This window comes from Cyclopterus lumpus, chromosome 1 (assembly GCF_009769545.1).
Source record: "Cyclopterus lumpus isolate fCycLum1 chromosome 1, fCycLum1.pri, whole genome shotgun sequence".
Taxonomy (NCBI): Eukaryota; Metazoa; Chordata; class Actinopteri; order Perciformes; family Cyclopteridae; genus Cyclopterus; species Cyclopterus lumpus.
In genome coordinates, this window is record NC_046966.1 from 15425843 (window position 1) to 15451839 (window position 25997).

Consider the following 25997-nt stretch of genomic DNA (forward strand, 5'->3'; position numbering starts at 1 on the left):
TAGCACATGAAATCATAACACAGTCAGTAAACACAAAAAAAGAAGGCAGTGTAGTTTTTTCAAGTGTACCAGATTGTCTCCGTTCAGTGTTGTCAAATCTGCAATTTTAACTTAACTACATGAATTAACAGTGTCAATATGACAAATCAACACTGAGAAACGCTGTAATGTGCTTTGATTCAGAGACACTTAAGTCCCTCCCTTCCTCTGCAAATAACAAGCAGCACTTAGACAAGTATAAATACTGACTTGATGTAAAACAATGACCACAATGGAGAAACATTACATAAAAAGTGATGAAATGAGGTGAAACACATATTTCAGTTCGGCAAATGTCAATATGACTAGAATGCTTAACACAAAAGTACCGACTATTATGCATTAAGTACCTAAAAAGGGGTTCATAGTGCAGGTCTGCAAGGTGATATCATGCCAAAAACTTGCTGTGCACGCATGCATGTACACTGTTTTTCTGTGGTCCCTTTACATATTTATTTACATATTTCCCATCATAAATTACAATGTAACTTTATGAAAAAAGCAAGCACAGAAAACATCATTACCATGAAAACTATTTTTTGGTGTAGTATGCAATGTCAGACATTAAAAAAAATACATTTAAGTTACACATTTGCCATATTCTTGAGTTGAATTTAACAGCTTAAGAGAATATATAATCATTAAAATAAGTGCTAACGTATTTGGATTAGAGAAAAGACCAAAAAAAGCCTTCCTCTCCAAAAAATATTTAAAATAATTATATTTGGAAAAAGGTCCAGCGTTGCTTTGTGCTCTCCATTTGGAAATCAGGTTATAACTTACATCACTGGATAATCAGGTCATAACACCGTGATATCAGTTAATCATGACTGACATCTATTGTTGTATCAGTTGTCAAATTACCAGTTAAATGACATGTCTTGAGTGTCATTCTTTCTGTTCGAGAGGTCAATTGTTTCAACTTGTCTATCACCTTTCATCGGCTTTCCTCTTTTCTGTCATCACGTCCAATCACCTTGCGTATCCAGGAGCTGAAGGCAGAGACTTTTGTGTAGACGCCAGGAGACTGCTGTGTCCTGCAGGCATGACCCCAAGACGTGACCCCATAAACCACCCAACCCCCTCCCGGTCGCTCACACACCAGCGGACCTCCACTGTCACCACGGCAACTGTCCACACGCCTCTCTGACTGGATGCTGCCTCCGCATAGCATACGGCTTGTGAAGGCACTGTGGAACTGCTGCTGGCAGTGACGACGGGGAAGTAAGGAGAGGGCTGCCTGCTGTAGGGTCTTGGAGTATGAGCGGCCTGAAAAATGAGGCAAAGAGTAAGAGTTTAGAAGAGGGGTAGTAGAAGGTAGGTGGAATGAGCAGTGTGTATGAGCATCATATTTAGTGTCATTGGACAATAATTCCATAATAAACTCTCATCTCATATCTCATATTGTAATCAATAGAGTTTTTCTATTGGCTTTTCTCCAAATGCAACTGCGAGTGCACATCCCTTCAGGTGGTAAAAGCCTGATTCGAAGGCCAAACAATTCTGCAGAAATAGTTACTACTCCAGCATTTGCCTGCAAAGTAACCTGGACAAAAAGAGAGTCTAAAACAGAGCTGACAAGAAACGCAATAAAATATCGGCAAAGTGTTGCTAATAGTTTGGCCTTCTGCCAACCGTAGACAAAGGCTCACAGCTCTGTAGCTTATTTGAGCCTCATATCATATGCCATCTCAAAAGGGCATTACAGGTCAACACGTTTGCAAAGAAAACAGAACGGAAACTTTGATAGAATTGCTGTTATATAACTGCATCTTCCCAATTGTGATGATGTTTGAAATGACTAATACTCACACAGGTTACAATATGAAACAGGCATATACGTATGCCTGTGCTTGTCTGGTGAGAGTGCCTTATGACAGAGTGTGTGGATGTGAAGCAAACAGGTTTTCTCCAAGTGCAAAATATATAGTGCATCCGGAAAGCATTCACAGCGCTTCACTTTTTCCATATTGTGTTATGTTACAGCTTTATTCCAAAATGGATTAAACTAATTTTATCCTCAAAATTCGACACACAATACCCCACAATGATAACGTGGAATATTCAAATTTCTTGTCAAATCTATTAAAAATCAAAACTGAAGAAATCAAGTATTCACAGCCTTTGCCATGACACTCAAAATTGAGCTTAGGTGCATCCTGTTTCCAATGATCATCCTTGAGATGTTTCGCCCACTTGATAGGAGTCCATCTGTGGTAAATTCAGTTGATTGGACATGACACTTGATTTGGAAAGGCACATGGCTATCTATATAAGTCCCACAGCGTGACAGTGCATGTCAGAGCACAAACCAAGCCATGAAGTCCAAGGAATTGTCTGTGGACCTCCGAGACAGGATTGTATCGAAGCACAGATCTAGGGAATGGAACAGAAACATTTCTGCAGCATTGAAGGTCCCAATGAGTACAGTGGCCTCCAGCATCTGTAAATGGAAGAAGTTCCAAACCACCAGGACTCTTCCTAGAGTTGGCAGCCCGGCCAAGTAAGTGTTCGGGGGAGAAGGGCCTTAGTCAGAGAGGTGGTCACTCTGACAGAGCACCAGCGTTTCTCTGTGAAGCGAGGAGAACCTTCCAGACGGACAACCATCTTTGCAGCACTCCACCAAGCAGGTAGAGAAGCCACTCCTTAGTAAAAGGCACAAGTCCCTCAGTTTGCCAAAAGGCACCTGAAGGACTCTCGGACAATGAGAAAAAAAATTCTCTCATCTGATGAAACAAAGATGTAATTCTTTGGCCTAAATGCCAAGCGTCATGTCTGAAAGAAACCAGGCACAGATTATCACCTGGCCAATACCATCCCTACAGTGAAGCATGGTGGTGGCAGCATCATGCTGTGGGGATATTTTTCAGGATCGAGGGAAAGATGAGTACAGCGATGTACAGAGACATCCTTGATACAACCTGCTCCAGAGCTCTGGACTGGGGCGAAAGTTCATCTTCCAACAGGACAACAATCCTAAGCACACAGCCAGGATAACCAAGGAGTGACTTCGGGACAACTCTGAATGTCCTTGAGGGTCCCAGCCAGAGCCCTGACTTTAACCTGATTGAACATCTCTGTAGAGATCTGAAAGTGGCTGTGCACTGATGGTCCCCATCCAACCTTATGGAGCTTGAGAGGTCCTGCAAAGAAGAATGGGAGAAACTGCCCCTTCTACTGTGACCCACTCCACGAGGACATGATCCTTCCATGACTTTCCACACACAGACTCTGGAAGGTTCTTCCAAGCTGAAGGGAGCTACTGAACCCAAGCCTCTACAGTGTTTTGTCCTAGCTCTCTATGACCACACTATTCTCCCCTCACACAGACACATAGACACACTAACCTCTCAATAGGGAGCACATGTTTTTGCATAAGTATGTACTCTTGCCCTTTGTGACTACATTGCTATGATTAATGACATCAGTATGTTATTAAGAGACCACGAACAGATGTGTATCGGTTTACACTGTCAAGTGTATGGACAGATCAAGAGCGAAAAGTCAAGGAAGTGTAATTACTGGTGGAGGATTCTCATCTACTTCATGCATTTGAAATTGACTTTTCAAATGACGTGCGTATGACAGGAATACTGTGGTTGGAGCACACAACTGTTTTACTGTCTGTCCAAATGTACAATAGACTTTACCCCAAATAACTAGTCCCAGTATTGCATGACTTCCTACTGCCCCGCATTAACTTACTGATTTAACGTTACTGCATTTTTTTATTATTTGATTGTCAGTGTCAGATGTCCGGGGCGTCAGCCCCTGGTAGGGTCTCCCAAGGCAAACAGGTCTCGGGGGAGAGCCCAAACTAAGAGCGGTTCAACAAACCCTGATGATAAGCAGCCCACGGATTGTAGCCACCTTGCCCGGACAAGGAAAACCGGGGCACCCTCCCGGAGCCAGACCCAGGAGGGGAGCTCGTCGGCGAGCGTCTGGTGGCCGGGCTTTCGCCCATGGGGCCCGGTCGGGCTCAGCCCGAAAGAACAACATGGAGCAGCAGTCACCCTGTGGACCCACCACCCGCAGGGAGAATTATCGGGGTCGGGTGCTATGTAGACCGGGCGGCGGGCCAGGCGGGAGACCTGGGCGGGCCGATCGCCGGCAGCATAGACTAGCTCTAGGGACGTGGAACGTCACCTCACTAGCGGGGAAAGAGCCGGAGCTGGTGTAGGAGGTGGAGCGGTACCAGCTAGATATAGTTGGGCTCACCTCCACGCACAGCATGGGCTCTGGAACCAAGCTCCTGGAGAAGGGTTGGACTTTGTCCTTTTCTGGAGTTGCCCAGGGTGAGAGGCGCCGGGCGGGAGTGGGGATACTCACGAGCCCCCGGCTGAGCGCCGCTGTGTTGGAGTTTTCCCCGGGGAACGAGAGGGTCGCCTCCCTGCGCCTACGGGTTGCGGGGAGTAAGGCTCTGACTGTTGTTTGTGCTTATGCACCGAACAGCATTTCGGAGTATCCGGCCTTCTTGGAGTCGGTGGGAGGGGTCCTGGAAAGGGCGCCGCCTGCCGACTCCATAGTTCTCCTGGGAGACTTCAACGCTCACGTGGGCAATGACAGAGAAACCTGGCGGGGCGTGATTGGGAGGAACGGCTTGCCCGATCTGAACCCGAATGGTGTTTTGTTGTTGGACTTCTGTGCTAGCCACAGTTTGTCCATAATGAACACCATGTTCGAACATAAGGTGGCTCATATGTCTACCTGGTACCAGAACACCTTAGGCCGGAGATCAATGATCGACTTTGTAATCGTATCATCTGATCTGCGGCCGTATGTCTTGGACACTCGGGTGAAGAGAGGAGCAGAGCTGTCAAATGATCACCACCTGGTGGTGAGTTGGATCAGATGGCGGGGGACTCGGCTAGAGAGACCTGGCAAGCCCAAACGTGTAGTGAGGGTGAACTGGGAACGTCTGGCAGAGGATCCTGTCCGGGAGGTCTTCAACTCCCACCTCCGGAAGAACTTCTCACAAATCCCGAGGGAGGCTGGGGACATGGAATCCGAGTGGACCTTGTTCAAAGCCTCAATTGTGGACGCGGCTGCTCGGGGCTGTGGCCGGAAGGTCATCGGTGCCTGTCGTGGCGGCAACCCTAGAACCCGGTGGTGGACACCGGGGGTGAGGGTAGCCGTCAAACTGAAGAAGGAGGCCTTTCGGGCCTGGCTGGCCCAGGGGTCTCCTGAAGCAGCTGACGGTTACCGGCGGGCCAAAAGGGCTGCAGCGACGATGGTCGCGGAGGCTAAAACTCGGGCATGGGAGGAGTTCGGGGAGGCCATGGAGAAGGACTTTCGGTTGGCCTCAAGGAAGTTCTGGCAAACCATCCGACGGCTCAGGAAGGGAAAGCAGGGTCTACCCCAGGCTGTTCTCAGCAGGGGGGGGGGGGGGGGGGGGGGGGGAACTGCTGACCCGGACTGGGGACATCGTCGGGCGGTGGAAAGAGCACTTTGAGGAACTCCTAAACCCGGCCAACATGTCCCCCGGAGAGGGGGCAACGCCGGAAGACTTTGGGGTGGATTCACCCATATCCCTGGCAGAGGTCGCTAAGGTAGTCAAAAAGCTCCTTGGTGGCAAGGCGCCAGGGGTGGATGAGATCCGCCCTGAGACGCTGAAAGCGCTGGACATTGTTGGGCTGTCTTGGTTGACACGCCTTTTCAGTGTCGCATGGGGGTCGGGAACAGTGCCCATGGACTGGCAGACCGGGGTGGTGGTTCCCATCTTCAAGAAGGGGGACCGGAGAGTGTGCTCGAACTATCGTGGTATCACACTGCTCAGCCTCCCGGGAAAAGCTTATGCCAGGGTGCTGGAGAGGAGGCTCCGACCGCTTGTCGAACCTCAGATTCAGGACGAACAGTGCGGATTCCGTCCCGGTCGTGGAACAGTGGACCAGCTCTTTACCCTCGCAAGATTACTGGAGGGGTCCTGGGAGTTTGCCCAACCAGTTTACATGTGCTTTGTAGACCTGGAGAAGGCTTTCGACCGGGTCCCTCGGGGGTTTTTGTGGGGGGTGCTGCGGGAGTATGGGGTGCCGGACCCGTTGGCACGGGCCATCCGGTCTCTGTACGCCTGCAGTAGGAGCTGTGTTCGTCTCCTCGGTAGTAAGTCAGACACGTTCCCGGTGGGTGTTGGCCTCCGCCAGGGCTGCCCTTTATCACCGGTCAAGTATCTCGGGGTCTTGTTCACGAGTGAGGGTAAGGTGGAGCGGGAGATCGATAGGCGGATCGGTGCGGCTGCAGCAGTAAAACAGGCGCTGTACCGGTCCGTCTTAGTGAAGAGGGAGCTGAGCCGGAAGGCAAAGCTCTCCATTTACTGGTCGGTCTACGTTCCAACCCTCACCTATGGTCACGAACTCTGGGTCGTGACCGAAAGAACGAGATCTCGGATACAAGCGGCCGAAATGAGCTTCCTCCGTAGGGTGGCCGGGCTCAGCCTTAGAGATAGGGTAAGGAGCTCGGACATCAGGGGGGAGCTTGGAGTCGAGTCGCTGCTCCTTCGTGTCGAAAGGAGTCAGCTGAGGTGGTTCGGGCATCTAGTTAGGATGCCTCCTGGACGCCTCCCATTAGAGGTTTTCCGGGCACGTCCAACTGGTAGGAGGCCCCGGGGAAGACCGAGAACACGCTGGAGGGATTATATCTAACGCCTCGGGATCCCCCAGAATGAGCTGGAAAGTGCTGCGGGTGAGAGGGAAGCCTGGGTCGGCCTGCTGAACCTGCTGCCACCGCGACCCGACCCCGGATAAGCGGGTGATAATGGATGGATGTCAGTGCTTTTTAAAAATGTTTACGTATCTTCTAAAATCCACTTCTGGTAAATGTTTTTGAATTAAATGTGTTGTGTATTTACAAAAGCTCGGCTGAAATTATGTTGTGTTTTGCGCCTCAGTATCCACCTCCCCTTTACAGACACACACACACACACACACACACACACACACACCCTCACCCGTGTCACCCCAGCCGGTAATGTGACAGTTGCTGGCTTGTTTGAGCACTTTCTCTTTCCTCATGGGCAGACAGGCGGGAAGAACATGACGGCTGAATGACACACACTCCCCCAGCATCTGGCCCACTGCCCCCGGTGACAGACGAACCAAGGCCAGGTCGTAATCGTTACTATGGGGGTGGTAGCGTGGGTGGAGGACAATCTGATCGACGCCGTACTCCTCTTCATATTCCTCAGGGACGAGGGTGTGGTAGTCACCCACTCTAACTTTATACTGCTTCGTGCTGTTTCCATACCTGCGGAGATGAATACAGGAGATGAATACTGGGATGGATCAAGAGAGGCCATTATATAAAGTGTGTGTTAGTGAGCAATCATACTGCTGATACATAAACCATGAGCAATACAATTAAAGGCTCTGGCTGGGGTTACCCCAGGAATAGTTAATCTCTAGTTCATTTTCTATTGTGCGTTTCCTCTGAGACTTATTAATGTTTAATTTGATCAATCAGACAGTTGAAAGCTTTGCCCAAGAAACTAATCAGCTACATGGTTTACATTTTTCTCAGCTGTACCCTCTTCTTCAACTCAACATTATTGAAGTCATTTATACATTCTATCAATTTACTATAAATCATGACTAAGGGAGGTTGACACACTCCATACACTTCTAGCGGCTTAACAAAACAAAAACATTGACAGAGCGAGTATAGAAGAGGCAAGAATGATAACAAAAAAATCAGTCATTGCGTCTGTGTGTTTATGCTTTCAACTGACTCATCGGTTGACATAATTAAGTGTTTCCATACTTTCAATTTACTTGTTGAAGATGTTTGGCCAAGTGGGAGAAAAGGGGAGTAGGGTAAGTCAGGAACAAGGGGGAGGGAGAGGAGTGACAGAAGGAGGCCTTTCAAAAGAGCCAAGTGTCTGTGTCCAGTTACAACTCGTAGAGTGTTTCAGGAAAGATTTCCTGACCTGGGAATGAACCAGTCCTTTGCGTACAGTGCATACCCACCATGAAGGCAACATCTCAGGATTAAAATTGAGTTTGAATGTTACATCTAAATTACCTTTCACACATTGTTGTTGTTGTTGCTTATATAAGTTCCCAATCTGCTGGAGGTGTTACTGTTGGCCTGTCACCAGCTGAACAGCAAGGAGGTATAAATAGGTTTAATATGTTGATGGCATGTGACCACTGACCTGAGATCATTATTTATGAACCTACTAATGCTAATGGTAGTGTAAGGGATAAGGTAACATGATTGCGTTTTGGTGGTTGCACTCTAACGTCATCTGTGCTCGTGTGCAAATTAGAGCAACAGATGGGTATTCTAACTGTGTGTGCTTTTGTTTGTATCGCCCTATGTTGTTTACCATATGAGAAAAAGGTGACACTGTTAAGTCGGAAGTCCCTATCTTGGCCTGCATGCTCTGGCGCAAGCAGCAAATTACGTGTCAAAGCTGTCACGGCTGAGGCTAAAAGCTCAGAGCACTGACGACTGATACGTGATCAGGCATGCAAGAGAAGTACTTTGTAGTGTCTGACCTTTTGTGTCTGCTTACAATGTCTAAAATAACAAATACTTAGGTACAGCTAAAAATACCTTTTTACGATGTCTGTCATGTTATAATATGTAGTGTATGGCGTGAACTTTGAGAATCCTTTGAGTAAAATAATTAGTATACCAGAAATTCTTAACTGTTATACGAGGAAAGTGTTGATTTGCTGTGCACATGTTGTGCTAATCTGCAGCAGTCAGCAAAATGTTGTGTCATCAATCTGAATGTGACAGACCAATTCCAGGAGCTACAATCAATTATTAAAACCCATTCAATACAAAGAGCAGTGCCTGAGGTTTTCTCTGAGTGAGCACCTGGCTCATTAAGCACAACACTAATATATCATTAATTTGTTTTGATAAAGCCTTCAATTTATTTACTCTTGCACAACCAAGCTATGGCATTCAACGACAAGACAAAACAGTTTAAGACTGTGTTATGGATGTGGCTAACTTGTGTGGCTACTGTGCAGTTTTAAATTACTTGCCATTGTTAGTAAAGATATGGCGGTCAACTAATTGCAATGTTTCCGTTAATCAGTCCTGATTGCTACATCCCTTGTGGCCTTAATGTGCAGCATAGCACAGATGTCTGTTTCCTGTGTGTGTCGTTTACAAGAAGAAGGTGAAAAAGTCACATTGCAGAGTTGAGTACAACTCTGGCAGTGGAAAGGGACTGCCTGTAGAAATTGCACTGGAAAGGATTTAGTGAATGACCTCATCCTCTCTTTAATGTGGAAATATCAGGATTTACAGTGGTAGAGCTGCTGGTGCCGGTAGAGAGTTCTTGTTTTCCCAAACTCAAATGTTGGAACTAATACTTGGTATTGTAAAACAAAGGATATCATCCCTAAAATACAGTCTGAGAACCTTACATGTCCTGTACAAATATTAAAAGGCAGGCTCTAGGGTTAGTGCCCTCACAGACGTCAACTTCCTCAGCTCTTCACACATTTGTCTTCCTATAGTGTTCAATTCATTTTTCTTTTTCTTTCAGCTGCCTTCTCTGCTCTATGCATTAAGTTATTGATTTCATGTTATTGGTGCCATGTGGAGGCCCCCCAGATGAATTTCTGTCTGTCTCCCTGTCGCCTGCACCGCAACCACAGCCAAACCACCCACTGATCCCTGCTTACATTGTTGAGGTTCTCATGCGTCTGTCAGACTCAAACATACTGAAGGAGTCAATAGGTTGTTTAGTTTGGGTGTTGCTAAAGCTTCAGGAAGAGGGAAATGTATGCACATGTAAAACCTTTTGTTGAATAAAGATAACTTCAAACATGTGCAGAAAATCTCAACAGACAATGTTAAAGGTAGATTGTTTGTGTATGCGCGTTAGGAAAGCAGCTTTAAATGTGGGTTTACAGTGGTCTTAGAGCACTAAATTATGGCATAATTTAGCATTACTTAGTTTATTTAAATAATATATATAATTCTTAATATTTTTTTGTGGAATGCCACCACACTTAACAAACCAATCAATGATGCTGACAGAAGAAATTGCTAACTGCAGTGTTGTGGGCGTGTGAAAAACACCAGTGGTCCAGCATGAGAGGGAAAGCCCTCGTTGTGTCGCGTATTTTGAGAGGCCTGTGAACACGTGAAGGTACGTTATTACATCCTGGCCTTCAGACTGAACCTGCTGCATGAGATGAATTGGCTTTTAAAAGTTGAACATGGCCTTTAAAATTGTGACATTTATGTGTAACTAGATGTTGGGGTGTGTGTGTGTGTGTGTTTGACCTTTTGAAGCAGTGGGCCGAGGTGAGCACCCAGCAGGTGTCAATGAGAGTCGCTCCACACACCAACCTCCCGTCTCCTCGAGATCCTCGCAAACGAACCGCAGCCTGCCATGGCCAGCCACCTCTACACACATGAGCACACAGCCAGACACACAATAAATCATTATATAAGTGTACAGATATACTATATTATGTAATATGTACTGTAAAGTCAGCTTGTGGTTATTGAACCTTGATTGATAAAAACAGCTCTATAAACAGGTAGAGGAATTCTATCCAAATACGATTTATGTGATTTTTTTGGAGAACACTAATATTAGCATACCTGACACACAGAAATGGAGCTATCTAAAGTGTAAGCATACCGGATCTAAACATGCATGCACATACATACACATGCACACACACACACACATACGCACACACACAAACACATAAGTTTGACCGCACACACTGCTTATCTCTGTTTATTCCAACCTCTTTCCGTCTCTTTTTATCGCTTTCTCAGACACAACATAAACACACTTACACACACACAAAAAGCAAAACAGAGAAAGTCATAATCTTGGGATTTTCCAGTGAGTTCTGTATTAGCCACGTACGCCTGTTCCTCTTTAATGCAAATCATGTTGATGACATTCTTGCTCACTTCCCACACTTCCCACGTATACTTTGTTTTTGGAAGTACATACAATTGGACGGCTCATTGCCTGAGCTGTTTTCCATCTCAGACCTGTTGACTTAAAAATGTGTCCAATTTTCTTTTTCTATATGTCTCGGGCAGGCGTCCTCTGTGCTGTCATTATTCCCTCCTGTCCATTCCAGCCAGCTTACCTCAGAGAGTTTTCTCCTCCTATGATTCGGCGCTGGCGAGTGTGTACAAGCCGCAAACCACAAATTGAGTTGACAGGATCTGACAGAGAGACAAAAGGGAACCATTGGGTGTGTATATGTGAGAGTGTGTGGGAGGGAGATGATTGTTAAACCATACATTTGGGCTCAGATGTTGCTCTTATTAAATATTTAGACTTAGTACAACAATAATGTTTGAAATATTTCACTATATGAACCAGGAATAAAGTAAATCAAATAAACGGGGGATCATTTACATAGTCTGTGTATGTGATGTCGAAATCTACAGGCATAGGTTGAGCACTGTTTCATAAGATGTAGTTCATCATACCAAAGAGAGAAAACACCCTCATGCACTGGTTTGACTTTCTGCAGGATGTGCATGTGAGAAATGGAAGTAACAGCATATGTGCAGGTAATGGATAGCATTGGGTGAGTCTGCCCTGATGTGTGACAGACAGGGTGAAGCATTAACATTGCTCTCTCCATTTTACCATCTGGATTAGCGCAACCTGCCCGCTTTCTTCTGAGAACCTTAGCTCCTGGCTTTTCTTTTGTCAGTTGTTTCTCAATAATTTTTCAGTGTATATAAGTTAATGGAAATGTTTGCTAAACACTATGCACACTCACATGCTCCAAATCAATCACAAGAGCTCTATTTATTTTGAGTACAAAACAGACTTGACTGACCTTTGACCTCTTTGTAGCTGGGTTGCATTTCACCATAGTCACAGATGACCCCGGCGTCCTCGCTATGGCGACAGTTGTGTGTGCCGGGTGCTTGTTTGATGCAATCTGCTAACGAACGCTCCTCGCCGCTGCACTTCACGTTGTCCACGTGGATGGGCCCTGTCCCTTCCCCGAAGTATGCCATCATACGGGCCTTGGCCACACCACTGTAGAGGATGGAAAGGACCCAGAAAACACAGACAGTTCATGGCCATTGCCAAATACATTTTTGTTAAACTGGAAACATATTAGAACTGGCAAAAAGTACTTCATCTTCAGGCTGGAGACAAAATCAACTGCAAAATCAGTCTCACAATAAAAGCAATAAATATCAAAAGACGGGATAGCGATACATTACAAAATAAGAGTTGACAAAACAAAGTTACATCAACAATAAAGCTAGGGAATGTAAGTAAGTCTTAAGGGCCAGTTGACTTGGATGATCGACTGTCAAGACGTAAACTATTCCAAAGCGTGGGAACAATTCAAGCTTAACTCTTGGAACATAGACGCTGGTTAGCCGACCTGAGAGACATTGAGTGACTATATGGACACAACAATTATAAAATGTACTCAGGCTTCCCTTTGAGTCTAACAGGTAATGACTAAATTGTGGAGAGAGGCCAGAACTGGATTAATGGGCTCCCTGCACATTGTTGTTGTTACCTGAAGCTGCAGCATTGTGAAATGTAGATTTAAGTATAGGATGTGCATTTTTTGTATCCCTGAAGTGCTTAAAACTCTTTCACTCTTTTGTATTGTTTAATTCTGTGTATCTTTTCCACATAACCTTTAATCGTGTCACAAACACTGAAGAGTGTCACATCTTTCTGTCTGCATGTATAAGCATATAGGTGATGACATCTTAGTATAGATGTTATGGTTTGACATTCTCTGGCTGTGACGCAAACCAGGTCCAACCCATCTCACAATCTGATAACAACAGTATTTGTGTCACTTTCTCGCCTCTAATTATCTGAACTTTAATTATCAAACAGCTAACACACAAGCCTGTAGGTTGAGGTGTGCCTGTATCGGCTGAAACTGTGATTTTAATTGAGATTGATAGATAACCGACTCAGAGGGCCTCATATTGCATCCCTGGGGTTTAATGGGTGGTAGGTCTTGTATCCCCACTCATCCAAAGGGAATCTCATGTCTCTTATGGAGACATGTAGCATTGTGTCTGTGTCTCCAAAAGCTCCTTGAGTGGTACTTAGCATGTAAAGCGTGAACCTCCAAGTCCCTTGGAACGAAGCCGAGAGCCTGACATCAAGCCTGCTTTGTGTGTTTCTGTGGCAACACACAGTAACACCATATCATCATATTTCATGTACTGTCCATGTACCATGAATTATCTTCAACGTATTGGATAGCCACATTTCTTGTCTTGGCTGCAAGATGCATCATGAGCTGCAGGTAACCGGCACTTAATGCAGTACGGATAAACTTTAAACATATCCTCAATTGAAGAAACCTCTCTCACTGTTCCTTTGTTGTCACATGCTTGTCACAGTCTGGCTCCATGCAATCTGAGTTTTTGTAAAGACTGGACTGTGTTGCATCTTTAGAAGATGATCAAGTATCGAGAGGATTTTGTGTACCAGTTTTTGTGTCTTCTGTTTGTTGATTATTTCCTGTTTATTGTTGTTCGGCTCTGTCGAAATAAGTCAGTCAGGCGCAGAATTGATCACCAGCGTTTGCATGCCGGTTAGATTTGTGTCCGGCTTGATCTGACGTCATATGATAACCTCACGAGAGCGAGATGAGCCCAGTTTTCAGAGCCATGCGCTGCAGTTGCTCTCCACCGACTGCATGGCCCAGGGCATGATGGGAAACGCCTAGCTGCCGCCAGATCAGAGGGCTGATTGACTCTTAGTTTAGACAACAAACACCACGTTATGTAGAAAATTCTATTTTTCTGTGTAATTGTAATACTGAACGGTAGATTGTTGTGCAATGAAGGTTTAATCTAAAAACAAATCTAGTGTGGTCGGTAATAAAGCTTATTTATACAACACATATCAAAACGAGCAGCAAAGTCTTTCCCAGGCAGACATAAAAAGAACAAAGGATAGCATACAATGCCAGTTACACACATATTCTCCACATAAATATATATTTACAAACACATAAATAAATCCAAACGAGGTCTGCAAACTACAAGTAGCCTAGATTGGCTCTAACAGGATGTAACTGTTTCTTTAACTTCCTGTGTATTCTTTGAAGGCTGCTGAAAACTGTTTTTTCTCAACGCACCCTGCTGTGCCGCCTTCTCTGGTCCACTTACAAGGTGAGGCGCAGATCTGAATTCCTCATCTGCCCCTTTCTTTTTGCTTTATACTCCCTTGTTTTCCTTCCCCCTGCCAGATTGTCTTTGTTCTACTCTGTCTGCTCATCGCTTTGGATTTTTGGATGTTTCTTGCACTGTTTACCTCTATATGACCACCTGTATTTTTTTTTAAAGATCGAGCCTTTTTGAACACACCTTGTGTTCTGTGTCGTACATTCCCGTTCTCGGGTTACTGGTAAAAAGATTGTTCAGACATGTCAATACCCATTAGAGGGTTTTTAAACCACTAGCAAATTACATTAATGCCAAAATACAATTCAAAAAATGTTTCATGTGCATGTTAATGTAGGTGACTGGGTCAAACTGTTTGAATAGTGTGTGTGTGTGTGTGTGTGTGTGTGTGTGTGTGTGTGTGTGTGTGTATGTGTGTGTGGGGGGGGGGGTAATGACCTTTCACCGGTCTCACGCTTATGTGTTCCAGATGTGACTTTCATTTACACACAGATATATTTCATAAAATTTGGTGACTAAAGCCAAATTCACACAACATGACTTTCAAAGTAGTACATCTGGAATCCTGATGAGGTCTCCAAAATAGTCTTGTCACAAAAACAGGTGCGAGTAATGAAACGGGCGCACATGTGTTCACATAATGGCCTGTTTCAACACAACTTTACTATTTCCCCTCTGTAGATCAGTCCCTGTGCGAAATGTATTCATTTATTCATTTCTAAGACTTAAAATCAGGGTTAAAGTTGTGTAGTGTGAACTAAGCAAGAGGGAGGAGTGTCCCGTGCAGAGTGGTGATTAGAGAGAAAATGAAGCCCGTTTGTTACAGAACAGTTGTCCCTTGCCATCCCATTGCCATTTTTAAAAAAAAATCTGGACAGTGTCTCAGTGACAAGAGATAACGGGACACGAGAAAATGAGATGAAGTAGTTGGCTTTCCCTCAACATATCTTGTCACTGTGAATGCGTGCGTCATATTCTCAATCAGCCGGCGCTTTAATTGGATGTTTACCTTGGCCCTGCAAAAGGGCACAGCTAAAACCCCTAATAAAAGCAGCTGACAGCACACCGGAGGCGATAAGAAGTGCATAAGAACTTGAGTGCACAAATTGTAAAGATTGATTAATAAAATACAGTATTCTTGAATGGTTCAAAGCATACTTTAGTTTCTTCATTGTCGGTCTGCTTGAAACTCGAGACGTGCGTGATGAGGTGCAAACTGAAAACAGAAGGGTTGAGGGATGAAAGACGGCCAAAGAAAGTGGGAGCAAGTGTATAAGACAGATGCCAAGTTTAAGAAGTGGTGATTGATTATGCAAACATAGGCCATATGGATTTATTTAAGTAGGTGTAATATATAGAGTAATCATAATGCAATTCTCCAACATCCGGACCATGACGGAAAATGAAATGATCGGCAGAAAACTGAGCCAGCTGTCAAAGTTAATGAACTTTTCATCATTTCAGTTATGACGCAAAAATGCTCAAAATGTACCACTTTCTCAAAAGTGAATGTTTCTAAGCTTTCTCAGCCTTCTATTATTCTATTACTGAAAAACGTTGAGTTATTGTGCATTTTCCCTTATTGCTGACATTTTGTTAGCCAAATGGAGAGTTCCCTGATAGTTAATCCGATATTGAAAATAATCCTTGGAACCATAAAATGCATCTGTCTCTCCAAACTTATTGGTAATATTTCCTCCTACTAACCTACATCGGTAAACAATGTGTGGAAATAGACACTTTCAACAAGTTGTACATATACATACATACCTGTATCCTAACTGTCGGCACACCACCTCGGCATCCCGATCGGTCCATCCGTCATCACACACAGTCCCCCATTGTCCAGACAGATAGAGCTCCACTCTGCCTTCCCTCGGGCTCTCACCTCCCACGATTCTTACCAGCACACCTGAAGAACACGCATGCACACAAGCGCAATTTAGACCGACTACAGAGACACACGCATAGGTTTATTTCTGTTCTCTGGTGTTACCCAAAACCCCTGAGTCTAGACACATACCCTCCAAAAAACCTGATCCTCCAGTCTAGCATGTCTACTGAATAGGGCATGTGTGCTCATGTTGCCTAGAAAGGAAGTAGCTTGAACACCCGTCTGTGTTCATGCACATAACCACTGAAAAGACCACTGTTGTGTATTGCCTCTCTGTTTTTCACGTGCTCCGTTTCTTATTCTTTCTCTCTCTCAAATGGTTTTCACTCACACTGTTAATCAAATAAGTCTGGGCTTTAGGTTGAAACCATCCATCATCATTTGTCTGCACACACACACACACACACACACACACACTAATCACATTTACATGAATGCCGATGTCTTTTCAATGCGTGGACAATTTCAGGATCAGTTTACACTCTTGCCAAGTGTTTGGAATTGTATGCATTATGTATAACGTTGGTTGTGTCGAGTTGAAAGGCATGACACATTCAGACATTGTGTGGCACATAATAATTGTAAGAGGCGGAAATGAAGGTAGGGAGAGTTAATTGTGGGAATGTTTACCCCTTTGTTGGTGTTCGCTATTGAGGAAATGCTCATCTTTGTCCTCTCCCTTAGAAATACAAACACTTTTTCCCCTGTCATCACACACACACAAGTTAAATTGCTGCTGTGATGTAACCCTAATGTGATGGTCTCCCACAGTGTGTGTTTGTGTAAGAGCGAGAGAGAGCGAGAGAGCGAGAGAGAGCGAGAGAGCGAGAGAGAGCGAGAGAGAGAGAGATCAACAAAGCACAGCCTGGCTTATCTGCTTTGTCTCCTTTTTCAAAAACAACATAAACCAATCTGCTTGTAGCATGTTGAGCGGGAAAGAGGGATTTGTGTACACACTCAAACACACACACACACGAATGCTATGTACACTTTCTTTAGAAGGTGTTTGAGGAGTAAGTGTCCCTTAAACGCTTCTAAAAAAAATGTAAGCTACTTAAACCCAACTTATCATCACTTAAAGAAAACATGATGTATCCTTTCTGTGACATTCACCAGACTTATCAGACTCATATCTGTGACATTCAACATTACATATACAGTATGAGGTGAAATCTGAGTCACTACTGGTTCCATCCAGCTCTATGCTCACACTTTATTGGTGTCTGGAGGCTATAGAAACAGGCTTGATTAATGACGCTATCATTAAACCGTCTCTCCCTCTTTTAAGCAAGTAGTAACACCACTGAACCCTTCTGTCTCTTCTCATAAAAAGGTAAAAACTGCAGTATTTTGTGTGTCTGACTCCATATCAGCCTACTGGTGCCTGATAGTTATGTTCTTGCATTTGGGATTAGTGGCATGAGGGAGACCCACTTTAGGTAAAGGTTTGCAGTCGGTCCATTTAATCACGATGACTTTACAAGCATCCCAGTAATAAAGGCAGGACAAGCCAACTAACAGCTGTGCATGTTAGAGTTATGACATACATCATCCTCTATATGTCTGTTGGAGAATGTTGGCTTTACTCATCTAAGTAGGGTGAGATCAAATTGACTGCAGGTTGAGTTTGGCAGAGATCTCAGGAACAGATTTCAGATCAGCTTGCACTTCCATTACCGGGTTTTATGAAGTGAAGGAAATTACATGGAGGCTTTCATCATTTGGTTTCCTGTTCTTCACTGCCTTTAAAGTATGTGTGCTCTTAATGCAAAGTATATTTATACAGTCCTTCTTATAAGCTATATAATGTTTTTTATATATATATATATATATATATATATATATATATATATATATATATATATATATATATATATATATATATATATAAATAAAACATTACACATATATATATATATATATATATATATATATATATATGTAATGTTTTATTTCTAAACTTAATTTGTATCTGTATTCTTACAAAGGTTTTAGAAAAATATTGAAAATATATAAATTGAAGGGAATAAAAATATGAAGTATTTGCTTAATATTAAGCATTAAAATACATCTTCTCCAGAGTTGAGGGACCCAGATGGCAAACAGTTTTTTGTCTCCACTAAAAAGGAACAACCAGAGGATCTCAGGTAAAAGGGGAGTTATATCAGCTATAAAATTGATTAAAATACACATTAAAATTAACTTCAAACACCAGGTAACCAGAGCAGAGATAGTAAAATAGTGGTTTAGGGTCTCCAACTGGATCTCAAAAAAGAAATGGGCTGCGGCATCCTCGAGTAATAACTGTACGTAAAAAGTGTACATTGTGTATATAAAGAGCATTTCAATAACCCAGGTTAAATAGGTATAATCTTTTCATTTTGAACCATCGGGAAACAAGACTAAAGAGAGAGTTGTACTATTGGTAATATAAGGGATGATATTGGAAAACAATTAAACAAGATTGGGGGAGAATCTATATCTGGACCAATGATGATGAATTTGGATTTAACTAAAATAGGTTTTGAGAGATCTAAATGTTCAATCTCTTTGTATGTACATTGGGGTTGCAGCAATAGAAATATGTTGAAAAAAGATTGAGAACTGAACCCTGATGCACTTTAGATTTAAAGGGCATTGATTAATTGTATTCAACAATGGCAACACAAAATCAAATGATCAACAATGTCTATATGGAATAAAAAAGCAAAGTTACGAGTGGCGTTTCTGTGTTTCTGCAGTATGGAATTTTTGAGAAAGACTGAATACAAAAAGCACACTCTTTGTATTTCAAAGTCCAAAAACAACGACACATGCACATACAATATATACATAATATTAGTACCGTATAGCATACATAAACAACATTTTAAAGTATATAATGAGGCTCTCTCGCCCATTCATGGTTTCTATGCTATCTGTAACTATTTGCGGTCTTACAGTAAGATAAGATTCAATCTTACTCGTTGGAAGACTCTCTCCAATGCGATCAGGGATGCATGCGATGTTAACATCTTCATGGTGTGTGCAGTCATGACGGAGCCACTCCTTCCTGTTGCACAGCAGTATGCTCGGTTCTTTCCCTGTGCAGCTCACGTCATCCAAAAGAATGGGTCCTGAGCCCACCCCAAAGCGTGGCACTGGGGTGATGTCTAGTCCTTCGGAAAGGAGAGTCTCACCTAATCTGCAAGGTAGACATGTACATGCACAAATGCACACATGTTGTTTTCTTATGAATGTTAATATAATATTATTTGTATGTGCAGGAATACTTCACATTACCTGTAACCAAGTTGTCGACACACGACTTGTGTGTTAAAGTCTGTCCAGCCATCATCACACACTGTTCCCCAGTGACCACGGTAAAATATTTCTAAACGTCCCTCGTAGCTGCTTGTGCCCCCGACCAGCCTAACGGAACCATCTGGAGATAAAGACAGAGAGTATGTTGCTAATGAGGATACATTTTTACTTTTTTGATTTATTTCTCCTTGCCTGAAGCGTTAAAAAAAAAAAAAATCCAAAATATATTGAGTTGTTGTTATTGATCACAATATTGCAACACAATGCTGAAAATCCCAACAAAACACAATGCAGTCATTTCTGGCAGCAAAAAAGCTCTAAGAGATGACTTCAAAGTCAGTGTCTGTAGCCGGAAGCCAATTGCCATACCTTGTTCAAAGAGAACATTTTGACTAGTCATAACATATATTGTTGTTGCTTCTATTGTTTGTTTTTACCATGTAAAAAGTTATACGAATAAAATGTATTATTATTATTATTATAATAAAAGGAAAGGCACAGGTGTAACTAATAACTTAAATGATTGCTCCTTTCAATTTAGGCACCAGAAATGGAATGCAACCATTATTAACGATATCAGTTACACCTGTGTTTGACAAGTCAAAATGTCTGTTGTGTTAATTTCTGGAGGGGTTTCTATATATATATATATATATATATATATATATATATATATATATATATATGTGAATGTTATGGATAGCTTATACTAAGTCAGGTTCTTGTTCTACCTGTAAGAGGGTTACAGGACACTCCTGCAGCTTCAGAGTGCAGACAGTTGTGTTCCCCCCAGGCACTTTTTGGACACTGCTCCAGAGTGAGCTCATTGCCTGTACAACGCACCTCGTCCAGCCACACATGGCCTGAACCCTTGCCAAAATGTGCCTGGCCCCATGCCCTTGCCACACCGCTACAAAGAACAGAAAAGGTACAGAAGAAAGGTTTGGTTTCCAGTAATAGTTTTACAATGAAAAACAGATGCACTTACTGGCTTACAAAATATGGGAGTATAAATTAGTTTAGTTTAATCTGGATATTGAATGGAATAAACCTATTGTATTTCAAATAAACTTTTAAAAAATGGCTTGTTACACATAACTGTAAATACATAGACATTGCAACACCAACACCACAGTAGCGTACACACAACATGCACACATGAACATTTGTAGACAGTGTAGTCTTGATAAATATGCATATCTCTGTGGTACTAGAATTCATGCAGGAACAATGAGCCTGATTCAGTATCTGACCCCCAGATGTTCTTTACTGCTCGTTCCTCTCTCCGTGTGTGTCCGAATGGAAAGAATACTTCTCATACTTTTGGAGATTGAGGGAGAGACAGACGGTTGGACATCCACATTAGCTCATCGAAGCTTCTACCTTCACACGTTTTCCTCTTGTTATATACTCACAATGTATTTCAATTATGCTAATTGCTAGTTATAATGCATCTGAATATGAACATTAATGTGTGTGGGTATGTGTGCGTGTCCCTTCACCTCAGCCCCAACTGTCGACACACCACCTCTGCATCACTGTCGTCCCATTGGTCGTCACATATGGAACCCCACTGCCCAGTATGGAAGACCTCCACTGTGCCCTCTGATCCTGATCGACCTCCCACCAGCCGTATAGGGAGCACCACTACTGCTGAAACAAAGCATAAATACACACATTATCACATATTGTATTTAAATTAACACTATTTGAAATTCAGAGCATTAATATAACAGCAAACAACTATTTGCTATGAAAATATAAAGTGGAGTCGTATTTACCTGAGCAGAGAATAAAGTATCTCGCCCTCTGTGCGTGTTCTTATCCGAGCTTCACTGTGCTTTGTTTACAGAGCCGGGTTGGCCGCACGTGCATGTTAGTGCATGTGAGCGTGCCCCACTGGTTAGCTCATGACCGCTGCTCTGCACTGCGCTATGGTGGTTACAGTTAACAACGCCATCCCGACCCACGGTGCAGTTGTTTAGTGCCCACCCTCCGATCCCCCATCAAGTATAGCACCTTTTCACTTCACATGCATGAACATATTTGGTGCATCCCCACATCGCCATGTTAAGAGCCGTTGAGAGGCAATAGATATGCTCTCAATTTTGCTTTTATCAACTTGAAAATAGAAAATTGCTGGGATTTTTGTTTTATTTTAAAACATATATTGAGGACGATTCTAAAACTGAGTAGGGGTTGTATGATTGTGAAAGACTTTTAAAAAGGTATCAGATCTCGGATATTCATGCAAAAATCTGTCCATCCATCACAGACCTATAATTCCCTATGAGTAGTGTGTACCTTGCTGCTGTATGCAAGTGATGGCTGCAGCCAGAGGACATTCCCCTCCATTCCAAGTAGTCTTAGAACACTGGAGCAGGTCTGGCTCCTCTCCCCGGCAATGGACTGCCCTCCAATGGAGCTTGGCCATGCTTGGCCGAAACAGAGGAACTTCACGTGCACGACCTGAGATCCTGGAAGGGAATCAATAAGCCAATAAGTTACTTTTAGTAATTTAAAATACACTTTTGGACAGTTATGCTCTCTTAGATAGTGTCAGCTTAGAGACAGACAGGAAAGGCAGGGCAAAAGAGTGGGATGACATGCAGCAAAGGACGCCAGCTGGATCAAAGCCTTAACAAATGTTCCCAGTGCTCTACCAGGTGAGGTACTGGGTTCCCCGAGAAACACTTTTTTCTCCCCAGTGTCATCTAATAAAAATGTTCAAGATAAATGCAACCTCATTGCTTGACACTTCTTCTGAGATAAATTCTGCAGCCAGGCAAAAGGAGGACCATCAGAGGAAAAAGTACAGCAGTCATTAAAGCCTTGGAGCAGTAACCCTTAGCCATCTGTATGTTCATTCCAGGGCCAATGCGGTCAGCAGTTTTACACCAAACAGCTTCAAAAACTGTCCATGTCAAAGTCATCACCAGCCATTCCAGCTGACATATGGCTGACATTTGCCCTCTTTCCTTTCCGCTGAGGATTTTCATTGACTCCTGTGTGAATATGCACACACAGCCATGTGTTCATGTCAGCATATGTGCCAGCGCTGGTGTTAGTGTCAATATGTGTAGTCTGTTAACAGAATGTCTCTGTTCTCCAGGGTATTAGGACGTTCTCTGGACTGACAACACCCCAGCTTATGAACACTGTCTACATATGATCTGTCTGCAGGCTCCCTGGAGATGCTGCAAATCAGTGGCTCGTCAAGCATAAAATCATCTCAACATGCAACACCATGAGATGGTCGTACATGTGTATGTGTGTGAGAGAGAGAGACAGAGACAAAGAGAGAGTTGGTAACAAGGTAAATAGCTGAGCACCGGAGGTATTTAAATACCTCTGGGGAATGGGGGGGTTGGAATGCAAGGGCCACACAACACAAGTACAAAGACTGTGGAAAGAGTGCATGCATGTGTATGTCTGTGTTGTGAGTGTTGTGAAATTCTAAAACATTCACCACAGAATTCCATACCACTTTTACTATATGTCAGACCTCTGTAGGCTGCTTCACATTGTGCATGTATATGACAGAAGGGGATTGTACTTGCACCTGTGTCTGAATATGTGAGTAATGGGAAGAGGCAGACAGAGGGCTGCACATAGTGCACGTCTGAGCACATGTGTATGCATGTGTGCTCTCTCACCCCTTGTCCAGCTGTCTGCAAACCACTGCAGCGTCTTCGTCCCCCCAGTCATCGCTACAGACAGACCCCCACACTCCTCCCAGATAGACTTCCACCCTGCCATCCAGCTTAGAGCGGCCTCCTTGGAGACGCACAGAGCCTGGGATGGAAAGAGGGTTGGAGAACAGTAGAGGATTAATAATACAGCACATACGAAATAGGGGATAAAAGGTGACACAAAAGAGATGCGTCACACCACATGAAAATATATAGGCAGGGTGTCAGAGAAAGACTAAATAGGAGGAAGAAGAAGGCAGTGTGTATTTGATTGTGTAAGATGACAGGAGAGCAGATTTACAGGAGGTACAACTGTCTTATAAATGAACCAGTGAATTGGTCTGTGTCGAAACAGCTGCATATAGAAGTTTTCATTGCACTTCTGATTATGACATCCATTGATAAAACATCCCAACCACTCCCAAAACAATATGTATGTGCTTCTGGTTGTCTTTTTTATTGTCACAGAGAGTGACATATTTAAAACATCCCAACCACTCCCAAAACAATATGTATGTGCTTCTGGTTGTCTTTTTTATTGTCACAGAGAGTGACATATTTAGCTTTCTAGTCAGCATTTTCTTCTTTTCCCAGAGGGTAAAAAGGGATTTCCTCTGTGTCTGACCCCATACGCCTACCTCGCTGTCATACAATTGAAGCTATCACGTTTAGCCACATCATTCAGGATTTGGAATTAAACGTTTCAAGAAGTTTCCACATAAAATACACGGTTACAGTGTGCATTGGTGTATGTTGTTTATTGTTGGACTAACACATTTATTTTGTGTGTATTTATTTGATATATTTGGGAAGAGTAAACAATGGCAACATAAGGGTGTAAGGGTGCATACTCTTGCTCTCTCTCACACTCACATACACAAACACACACACGCAAATGCCTGCCTGTTACTGCCATCAGCATATCTGAACTTAAATCAAAAGACAACTTTCGGTGAGTGGCTGTATATTTAATTTCATACATCAAGTCATACACAGAGAATTAACAGAATGCAGACTTCAAATTTGGCAACTCCTTCTCACGGCTTGTAATTGTCCAAACATTTGTCATAACTGGATCAATGAATGTCAATTCCAATTATTAATTGCCAGAAGATAATTTACCCATGCTTTGCCAACACTAAAAATACCACAGGCTGCTTGTCTTGTGCCAGATGGAACTCACACACTCTATTCCTGTTACCACTCTCTCTCTCTACTGTTCTACCTTTCATCAATACAGAGATGTACAGGCCATGCTTTGCCATCACTTCTCATTTTAGCAACACAGTAGTTCAAGCCTGTGTACTTGACAGGTATAGATACTGTGGTGTTCCCATGTCAAACTATTTAGAAGAGAGATTGTTTTGAGCTCATTCACTTTCTTCTCTGACAGATCCATTGGACTGTGAGATTATAAAACACAACGTATAAGCAAACGCCAGAGCACTCATAATAGCACAAATGTGCTTAGACATGCCGTCTGCATGAATTGTAGCTGACTCACACCTGGGACACTTTAGGTGTGTCCTGTCGAATTATTAAAGCATGGGATTCTTGAGTTGAACACAAATGGAGTTATGAAAATGTGTTAAGACAGTCGCACACCAAACCAAAAACATCTGCTTCTCATCCGCCCCACAAACATTAATTTAGTATATAATCAATTACAAATCTGCATTGATTTGTAATAATTGATTTCCTTTGGTGTTTGGATTTGGGTCATTGATGTTCCTGTGTTTCTAGTTCAAACTGTGTTCGAGATATATTTCTACAGAAGAGCAACACCAACACAACAGCCTATATATTGCTGTGTGACTATATAGGCCTGCGTGTTTACCTTGTTTGCAATCGCAGTACCCCCAGTCCACTCTGCCTTTGTGGTTCCTGAAAAAGCACCAGGGTCGAATCCTGCCGTCCGGGTTGCGACAGTGGTTGTGCTCTCCGATTCCCTTTCCTGGGTAGCGCTCCTTGAAGCCGTCCACTTGTGTCCAGTTCATGCACCAGGTGCCGGACTCGGTGACGTCTATCGCTCCCTGGTAGAAGCCGCCTTCCCCGCGGCTGTGGACGCAGTCAGTGAACGGCAGGATGAATGAAGGCACGCTACTGGAGCAACTCAAGCCAGTATTCGCAGCAAAAAGCGCGGCCGTTAGAGCAATAAATGGAGCATTCATGTTTGGTATCCGGTTGTCGGCAGCTGAGAACGATGCTTCAATCAACTGCAGCTTATCATCATCTGGGGAGACGATTGTCAGTCAGCCTCATCGCCCTGCCGTGGGACGAGAGTGAGAGCCGGGAAAGGAGAAACGTCGCGGATCGATGAAACTCCTATTTGCGTGGGCTACTGGGAAATCAGCCCTCCAACGGAAATCCAATATTCGGAGTAATTTCCCCCCATATTTCGATTTTACACTATTAAATTATATATGTGGCTATTTTATAATCCTATATTGAATCAAAGCATGGTTTCGAGATCACATTTGCAGAGAGTAGGGGGGCATCCTGTATAGTGATATTTATGCGATACTGTAAGTAGTCAGCCGTGTAGTCCTTAGTAATCCACTTAGAGCGCTCACAACTTGGAGAAATTTGACATGAAAAGCAAACGTATCCTGAATTTACTTTATAGTTTTTTCAGATTCTTTTCTGCTTTATGACTTCTGAAGCTCATCTTAATTGTAAGCAATGCCCTTCAACGCGAACCTACACTACATTAAACCAAATGATGTGCATCTACTCACATGGATCCATAATCAGGTGTGCAAGTCAACAAAACGTGTAGGCTACTATTACCGTGAGCTCTTGGCATTTTAAAAGTATATTTGTAGCCACATCACAATTGCTGATATGATGTAGAACGGCAATGAATGGCGAATGCTTTTATGAATACACTCGCTCTTTCCCCGTGTGTGTGTGCGTGTGCGTGCGTGTGCGTGTGC

General features: G+C 43.3%; 1 protein-coding gene across 2 annotated transcripts; it reads right to left on the minus strand.

Annotated features, from left to right (window-relative positions):
* Positions 1 to 27: 27 nt before the first annotated feature.
* prss12 (serine protease 12) lies at positions 28 to 25980 on the minus strand. 2 transcript variants are annotated; one of them, XM_034545992.1, is made up of 13 exons: positions 24899 to 25980; positions 23026 to 23164; positions 21674 to 21846; positions 20872 to 21022; positions 20101 to 20279; positions 19349 to 19490; positions 19030 to 19250; positions 15943 to 16084; positions 11829 to 12034; positions 11121 to 11199; positions 10288 to 10410; positions 6983 to 7278; positions 28 to 1308 (listed from the first exon to the last, which is right to left on the minus strand). In XM_034545992.1, exons 1-13 carry the CDS (start codon positions 25230 to 25232, stop codon positions 977 to 979), a joined length of 2517 nt encoding a protein of 838 aa, XP_034401883.1. In that variant the 5' UTR covers positions 25233 to 25980; the 3' UTR covers positions 28 to 976. The 2 variants fall into 2 exon arrangements, with proteins under 2 accessions (XP_034401883.1, XP_034401874.1); XM_034545983.1 differs by having other exon boundaries at positions 6977 to 7278.
* Positions 25981 to 25997: the final 17 nt, after the last annotated feature.

Excerpts from the sequence above, each read along its gene's own strand:
- prss12 (XM_034545983.1), bottom strand. The coding sequence starts at position 25,232 with ATGAATGCTCCATTTATTGCTCTAACGGCCGCGCTTTTTGCTGCGAAT. Across the intron at positions 16,085-19,029 it reads TGGAGAGAGTCTTCCAACGA|GTGTGCTGGTAAGAATCGTG; the intron begins GTAAGATTGAAT and ends CGTGTTCTTCAG. Across the intron at positions 1,309-6,976 it reads CTGGGGTGACACGGGTGAGG|GCCGCTCATACTCCAAGACC; the intron begins GTGTGTGTGTGT and ends CTCATTTTTCAG.